Below are 8,422 nucleotides of genomic sequence, written 5' to 3' on the forward strand. Positions count from 1 at the left end.
TATGTCAATTAGGTGCAAAGTATTAGAATGAACGCATCACAAAACCATGAAAATAAAGTGCTATATCGTGTATCTGTCCGAGATCCCTTTGGCCTGCTGCAGAGAGGACGTCCCACAGCAGGAAGGCCTCTGCACAGCAACATCACCACATTATTATTATTAGCACTGCAGCTGCAGAGGACATTCTGCTCGGGACGGACTCAATTACTTTTTGGAAATTTTAGTAACATGAACTGAATGTTGCTTGCAGGAATTTTACTTTTTGTTTCACCACAGAACCTCCAGGCCCCTCTCGTAGCGCGGACTAGCGTCTTGGCGTGAGGAATTGGATGTGTGGCCGGAGTGCGTTACACTTGAGAGCCCTGAATCTGAGGGGGACTGTTTACAAAGCAGCAAATGGACGCTCATGAGGGAATGCTGTTTCTGTTTAATAAGGTTGAGAATGCGTGGACAAAACGAGGAGTCATCAATCAAACACTAGATGTGTTGTAAATAAATACATACATGCGTATCAGAGTAAAGAAGAGTTTTGATTGAAATATATTTATTGAGTCATTTCTGTTTAAAGAGGGAAGCTGATAAGGACATGAACTGAGCATGCCACTAACAGCTTATTCAGACGGTTGCCATAACAACCGACTTCAGCAATCGGTACTTCCATTCTCCACACAGAAGTCATTAAATGCGGGTTATTTACACATACTGTAACATTTCAATCTATTGTGTAGACTGCTGATTTAGTATTAAATTCATTCAAAAGAACTGTTCTGACGATAGAGTGGAATTGACATCATATGCACAGCTCACCAGCTTGAATATAACTTATTGTCCCAGGGTACTAAGGCAAACTAAAAGATTCAATAAATCTAAAAAATAAAAACCTCTGCCATAAGCTGGGATAGTAAAGATAAAACTGCCAATGAGGCTGATGTTGTATAGAAACAAGAGCAATATTGTTTCTAAAACTAGAAAGTGGTCAACGAACAAACAAACCTTTATCCGGTTTGGCAAACTAACACTGAATGAGTGTAACAACTACTCGTTACCCAAACGGGAAAACCCTTTGAGAAATGTCCATTCACTCATGAAACACGAAACACTCGATTAAATGAAGCAAACTGCCCGATGTGAAAGCTGTTATTTCACATGTCCCATCAGACAAACATTTAGTTTGAATCAGCGTTGAAATAAATAATTAGCCGTAAAATAAAAACGCAGCTGTGAACAACCCTTTAACAGCATGAGACTGGCAGTACTGGGCAGCTCAGTGGATCAATGGCACACTACTCCGGTCAAACGGGAGTTTGCATCAAAGCTGTGATTAGCCGCGCTCACTGGAAGTCTACGATGTTCCTCTGGACCTCAGCTGACAGGGCAACAACACCCCGCCGTCTCGTTTCTCAAACACTGAAGCTTCCACGTTCACGTTGGTGAACAGAGGTGTCCCCCCTCCCCCCCGCTGCGCCGAGCTAACACAGGTCCCTGTGGTTGGAGTGCTGGGTGAGAGGGGCGCTGTAGTCCGAGTCCCAGTCCCGCTCGAACACGGCCCGCAGCTGCGACTGGAGGGTCGGCTCTCGGGACTCTGACGCGGTCTGGTTGACGACCAGCGCCGAGCCGGCCGTGCTCACAAAGTAGTCACCTGACCAGTTAGACGTCCCTGAGGGCACAAACACACACATGGTTTAGCCCTTTCAGCACGTTTTCCCCCAGGTGACCATGTGTATGTACACATGTCATTCACGTTAAGTGTGCGTGGGCCGTTACCTATGTAGGCTATCTTATCGGTCACCATGTACTTGTTGTGGTTGACTCTGGCAAAGGGGATCTCCTTCTGCTCGGGGCTGGTCGGCACCACAAACAGCCTCTGCAACAGTCATTAGGGCGTCATAATACGCACAACAACTCAGACGAAGCGACACAGGACGAGATACTCACCACCTGGATGTCCAGTCGGCTCTTCGGGTCGTACACGGAGGCCAGAGACCTCAGGAAGGGAAACATGACCGGTTTGGAGCTTCCCCAGCAGCTGATCAGCAGCCGCACCTTCACCCGCTTCTCATAGGCGACCCGCCTCAGCCTGGTGTCGATGTCGGCCCAGTACCTGCGGGGGGCAGAGCAGGACCAGTTAGTTACCAGACTAGTTAACGATAACACCCGTTCATCTGTCAGCTGGTTGGTAGAAGGCGTTTTGAGTCTTTTTATGGGGAGCGTGTTGCACAAAGCGAACAAAGCACAAGACTGAACTCGTTCCTCCGCGTAGCGACGGGGCACTGAGCAGTTCCTACCTTTTAGGACTGGAGAACTCCATGGTGGGCAGGTAGTTCATGACGGCGATGTAGATGAAGCTCTCGGCGTCCTCTATCACACCGAGGATGGACTGGAGGTCGGGAGTCCTGCCGGCTGCACAGAAGGACGGAGGGGAACTCTTCACAGGGGAGAGGAAGGACATCATTCGGTCATTTTCGAGCAACGCGGGACGCAACAAGAAATATCTCCCGTCCTGGTTTGCATCTCACCGACAGGTAGACGCTGGACGGCGTGCTGTTGAGTGGCAGCTGGAGGGGCGTGTCCTTGTTGTAGACGGTGGTGAAGCTGTCAGGCCAGGGCGATGGGACGGACTGGCTGTGGCCCAGGAGCCAATAGGCCTCGAAGATCTTACCCAGGTCCGCAGCCAGGCAGCTGCAGTTGTAGACCACGACGCCGAGCTCCTTCACCTGCACACAAACCAATCAATCAATCAAGCACAAGCCTCCCACAGCTCCGAGATCAGTTCACCCAGACGAGTAGGAGGAACACCGCGGGAGCAACATGTACGAAGATCCTTCCTTCAATGTTTAGCTCCTTATGACTGCAGGACTTCAGTTTCTAATCCCATCTGTTGACTTTGCTTTCCGATCTTTGTTATTGATTGTTGCTTCTAATTATCATATCATATCTGCAAGTTATTTTTCTTCAAACAAATGTCCGAATATAGATAACAAAACCCCCAGAAATAATCAGGATTATATTTTCTAAACTTGCATATTTTGAACTCATAATAATAATTGATAAGAAAAGTCCTTTCCTGCATAGCGTTTGGCCGAAGGTTTGAGCCGACAAAACCGACCCTTTATCCGGTTTGGAAAACTAACACTGCATGAGTGTAACAACTACTCGTTAACGGGAAAACCCTTTGACAGATTCACTCTCATAGAACAAAGGAAAGTGGTTGTGAGCGATGAGGACCTGTGTGAGGGACCTCCAGTCCATGTTGGCGCTGCCAATATAAATGTGTCTCTTGTCCACGACCCAGAACTTGGTGTGAAGGACGCCGGAGGTGAGCGCTCTCATGTTAACGGTCCTGATGTCAGCTCCTGAAACACACACACACACACGTTATTATGTTAGTTAGTCAGGAATGAGTGATAACCTGCAACTTAATAAAGTGAAAAACAGTATATTCATATTATAAATCCTTGAATTTGGATTTAGAATGTATATTTGAAACAATGGTATTGTGCTCAGAGTTTAACAGTCTGGATTTTTAGGCTCAGTACAAAAGTTCCACACTAACGTAATTTTTGTGAGGAGAAAAACTTCAATAGGCTTTTTTCCAGGAATGTTATCACACAAACACAGATTGGAATACTGCAAATTCGTAAATGTTGCAATACTTTCATCACTATTGTGATCATCACCTCAGCTATAGATATTGACTTAACAGACTTTTATTGAGTTGTCACTTAAATGTAGAAAACAAATCCTAAACTATATAAATGCATTTAATCAATTTAACCCCAGGTGTTATTTAGCAGTTACCCATAAAGTCACTTTTCAACCGGTTTTGAGACCATTCTCCACACTTTGATTGGAAGTCTTTATCAACGATACTATTTTTACATAATATAATACACATTATGTAAACAATGTTTTTTACTTTATATTTTTGTGTGTTGCTAAAATATTTTCTTCGTTAAACTGCTGTTTAATGCAATAAAGTGTAACTTACTGTTATACATCAGACTAAACCATCATCGGGACGTCACCCAATCACTCCCAGTGCTTCCCGTCTCTCTCAGGTGAGAGCTGAGTGCCAAAAAGTGATCTTAAAAACTAGAATATGAAATGACTGGTCCGCCTGATTAAATACGGAGGATCACGGGCTTCACATGAGGTGCCCATCAACCCAAATGTCGTTCTGACACGTCAAAGTAAAAGACAGTCGGAGGGTCACCTGAGTCTCGGAGCAGTGTGAGGTCTCCTTGCGGTTGACTCTCCTGTGGCGTGTTCACTGCAATACGAACAGACACCTTCCCGGAGAGCTCGGCCAGCGTCTTCAGAACGGTCTCACCCTGTGAACACACCAGAGAAAGCTGATTTCCCCGCTGTAGATGCAAGCGTGGTACGAGGTTATCTTGAAACACATATTTCCAGAGGTAAATCTCATCCTGGGGCCATTTGGCCCGAGCAAACCCCCGGCTGACCTGATTGGCTGTCGGCTCGTCAGTGCCTGTGTCTTTATTGGTGAGCGTCCAATAGAAGGAGGCGATGTCGATACTGCTGCGGGCCCCGCCCATCAGATTGAGCCAGGCCTGGAAGATGGTGGGGTGAGCGGTGCTGGAGTTGAACTCCAGACCTTCAGGGATGCTCTCCAACAAAACGATCCTGGTAGCGGGAGCGGGGGGGGGGGGGGTTAATGATATTGATTCATAATATTTGTGCTCCTGGGTTTTACAAAATGTGCAGATGTCAAAAAGACAAATACTACTTTAATCCCGACTGTTGTCTTACGGTGCGTCGGATCAAACCATCAAGCGTAACATTTAACATCTGCAGGATCCTTTGACCTCTGAACTTTGAATTGAAATCAGTCTCACGCGCACGCCTTTTGAGGTTGCTCACAGATGATTAGTATTTAATAGCATATAAAAATGTTGATGTGATACACGGATGAAGACATAGAGATAGACATGACTGTGTGTGTGTGTGTGTGTGCGTGTGCTTACTCGCAGGGGTCTGAGCAGGACTCCCCCCGCGGCAGACGGAGGCTGCTGCTCGGAGCTGGACGGGAGGAGGAGACCCTCGGGGTGAGGAGGATGTAGAGGGCCATGGAGCCCAGCAGCACCGTCGCCACAGCAACCACAGCCATCACACACCAGGAGTTCTGAAAGTGTATGCGAGTAATATTTGAAGTTGTTTATCGCTTAGAGACACGTGACAACTGTGATGGGTTCTGTCTCACTTTTGTCTCTGGGTTTAAAACGTTTAGTTATTTTAGAAAGTGAATTTCTGTGACTCTTTGTTGAGCGTGTGACGTACCATCTGTGCTTTCCTATTGGCTTCTTGTCTCCTCCTCTCCACTTCCACCAGCTGCAGGCAGACAGAAGAGTACATGAACTATGGGGATACAACATTTTGAAGGAGGAAGAACTGGTGTGTGACTTCTGACCCATTTCCACCATAGCTCAGTTCATGGTTATGTAAGATAATTATAGTACAAAAACCTTTATTTCTTAATCCAGTGATTTTTATTCAGTGTATCACTCAAAATCCATAGAAAGGGCATCGTACCTGGTTGTAAGGGACGTCCATCTTCATTGTGAAAGACAGTGGTTTCAGATTTTGTTCAGGTTAAGCTCCGTAATTCTAAAAGAAAGAAAATAAAAAACAGCAAAACATCATGTATTCATGTTTCTGTAGGGAACATTGGATGGATGTTACCCAAACCATACACAGGGAAACGTTGGGTTATTCCCCTTTTGCAGAAATAGATATGTGAATTTAAAAAAGGGGATACTACAAAATCCCTGCGAGCAACAGATGCATGACAATCTCAAACCCATTGTCACTCTCCTACACACACACACACACACACACACACACACACACACACACACACACACACACACACACACACACACACACACACACACACACACACACACACACACACACACCTCTGCTTAACCTGCAGACAAAGAGGTTCTAGATGTTTTCAACGCCACGGACAGACAATGACCCGCACAGACCAACTCTAGCACAAAGACTCGTGCGCCTCCTGCCGCTGGGAGCTGAGCTCACGGCCAAAACCAGAACAACAAACAACTCGACACCATGTCTTGTGATCGGCTTGAAAGAGAGAGGAAGCATGGACTCCTGAATGCTGGCTGCAGCAGTGTGACTTTCTGACTCGGCGTCTCTTTACTGGAACGTATGACTCAGTTCTGCTGATGGGTATGAGGAACTTACAATGTATTGGAGCTGTGAATGAAAGCATTCTGGTTTGGGATCAATATCGAGAATCTGGAACTCACGTGAACGCGCTTCAACGTCCGTAAAACACTTGGTTTCAAGCGGCTGGGTTTCCGTGGGACCGGTTTCACAGAGGACAAAAAATATGTACACTGCTTTAGTTTGATACTTGTGTGACTGCTGTATTTCAAAAGGGGATGACATACGCTGGTGCTAAAGGAAAACTAAAAAAACAGTCTGTAAGAATGAATATAGGGCATTGCTATCTTGTATATTTCATATCTGCAACTGATCCCAGCTCACTTGTTGTCCCTCAAGGGCTAAAACATCTTGACTAAATAAATAAACCCAGAAACTTGTCTTCCAGTATCACATTGCACTCTTCTTGCATTGATCTATATAATGCAAAAAAAAGAATAACTAAATGATCCACAATTAAAAACAAATAACTAAATGAAATGTACATTGATCTTCTACGACCTATCATGTAACTACCACAGGGACCAGAGGACAGACAGGAACAAAACATATTACAAAGCAAAGGACTAGGAATAAAACGCTCTGCATTAGTGAGCTTCAGAAAAACGTACGAGACAGATGGCTGAAACGGGAAAGTAACATTAACTTAAAACACGAGGAGAAGTTATTTAAAAAAAACAACAGGTTAAGAAGCAGTAAGAGACGTTGAGATAACCCGTTTGACTGTGACGGCTCTGGTGCCCCATAATAATTCCCACTTTAAAGCCACGAAGTTAACGATTAACGTTACATTGAAATGACTATTCGGTTTACTGACGTCAAGCGGACAAAGAGTCGCTGACTGCAACAACAACAACAACAACAACAACAACACAAACAAGTCATGTTCCGCGGTGTCCAGCTGTTACCCTGCGTCCAGGTGAATGAAGTCCCGCAGTCAGCGGCTTCGGCGTCTCCTCGGGGCGCGCAGTCACCTTTCAGGCTGCTGCTTCATCGTTAAACACGCCACTGAGAGCGGAGTAGAAGAGCGACGGCCGCTGTGGAAAGAGGGACACGGAAGCGGGGCAGAGGATCATGTGACCCGAGCCGCACAGCCAATTAGAGGGAAGCTGTCGCCATGACGTAAGAGCAGGGAGTTTATAGTCGTGTAATGCTCCATTTCCCCCACACAGTGTCGCTGTTTACCAAAGTAAAAGGTACAAATAAACTCTATTGTATTATTACCGTGGAACTTCCCCTAGTTGAAGACGTTACTGCCCACACTTGGAGGCATCGTTACCGGCAACATCAGCATTCCTTTAGCTCTAAAAATATAGGTTTTTCCAATTTGTTTTCATATTTTTAAAATATTCATGAAAAACAAACAGATACAAGTTATACCTTTAGCACCTCTGCAGCGTCCTAATGTAGTCTTGTTTATTTACATTTGATTTAATGGGTAATACACCTGTTGGACACCCGCTTTGTGCATAACGGTATTTCTACAGCAGGCAACATGGGCCGAGAGGAGTCATCCGACTTCACTGCAGTCAATGTGCTCATGTTATATGTCTCCAGTTTGAATCCTAGCTGTTAAACCCATTAAAAAAATCTATTTTATTAGGTATCCTACATTCACTGTAACGTATAAAGACAGAGCACATGTAAATTGATTCCACTGAAAGCAAACTAGTGTGCAGCCGTAAAACACATTAGAATTAGGCCAATATTTTCCCTCTTTCCTGCAGTGTTATTTCTCAATAAAGGTTGCTTTGTTGTGAGCTGTCTATAGTTTTGCAGATATCGGTTGTAGAGATGTCTGAATTGTCTTTAATATAATGGAAATACAGGAATTAAATGGGTACATGTTAGTGCTCAGACTTATCTTGAGTAACCAGGTGGTTAAAAGGAGAACATTCTCTTGATTGGGGGCGACGTGGCGCAGGGGTAGAGAGGGTGTGCTGGGAACCGCAAGGTTGGTGGTTCAAGTCCCGGCTGCCCCATCTCGAAGTGTCCTTGAGCAAGACACCTAACCCCCTAATTGCTCCCCAGGTGAAAATTTTAAATGCCATGGGTTAAAATGTAATGTAAGTCGCTTTGGATAAAAGTGTCAGCTAAATGACCTGTGATGATGATGATTATTAATGTGTTATTCAAAAGCACCATTAGCTACTATAATATACACTAGTTCCATTAGACTGTAGCAAGAGGGCAGACATCTCTAAAACCAACG

The 8,422-nt window shown here is 45.0% G+C and overlaps 1 protein-coding gene across 3 annotated transcripts; it reads right to left on the reverse strand.

The window, feature by feature from the left end:
- Positions 1-527: 527 nt before the first annotated feature.
- On the reverse strand, positions 528-7,293 carry pld3 (phospholipase D family member 3). 3 transcript variants are annotated; one of them, XM_040184707.2, is made up of 13 exons: positions 7,119-7,277; positions 6,294-6,336; positions 5,551-5,625; positions 5,299-5,349; positions 4,986-5,143; positions 4,464-4,644; positions 4,214-4,331; positions 3,226-3,353; positions 2,517-2,714; positions 2,286-2,425; positions 1,936-2,101; positions 1,765-1,864; positions 528-1,657 (listed from the first exon to the last, which is right to left on the reverse strand). In XM_040184707.2, exons 3-13 carry the CDS (start codon positions 5,575-5,577, stop codon positions 1,470-1,472), a joined length of 1,455 nt encoding a protein of 484 aa, XP_040040641.1. In that variant the 5' UTR covers positions 5,578-5,625; positions 6,294-6,336; positions 7,119-7,277; the 3' UTR covers positions 528-1,469. The 3 variants fall into 3 exon arrangements, with proteins under 3 accessions (XP_040040641.1, XP_040040637.1, XP_077935854.1); XM_040184703.2 differs by lacking the exon at positions 6,294-6,336 and having other exon boundaries at positions 7,119-7,293; XM_078079728.1 differs by lacking the exon at positions 6,294-6,336 and having other exon boundaries at positions 4,214-4,644.
- Between the last annotated feature and the right edge of the window lie 1,129 nt (positions 7,294-8,422).

The sequence above is a fragment of the Gasterosteus aculeatus genome, chromosome 1 (assembly GCF_964276395.1).
Source record: "Gasterosteus aculeatus chromosome 1, fGasAcu3.hap1.1, whole genome shotgun sequence".
Lineage (NCBI taxonomy): Eukaryota > Metazoa > Chordata > Actinopteri > Perciformes > Gasterosteidae > Gasterosteus > Gasterosteus aculeatus.

Excerpts from the sequence above, each read along its gene's own strand:
- pld3 (XM_078079728.1), bottom strand. The coding sequence starts at position 5,577 with ATGAAGATGGACGTCCCTTACAACCAG. Across the intron at positions 5,144-5,298 it reads CCAATAGGAAAGCACAGATG|AACTCCTGGTGTGTGATGGC; the intron begins GTACGTCACACG and ends ATACACTTTCAG. Across the intron at positions 2,426-2,516 it reads CGTCCAGCGTCTACCTGTCG|AGTTCCCCTCCGTCCTTCTG; the intron begins GTGAGATGCAAA and ends TCCCCTGTGAAG.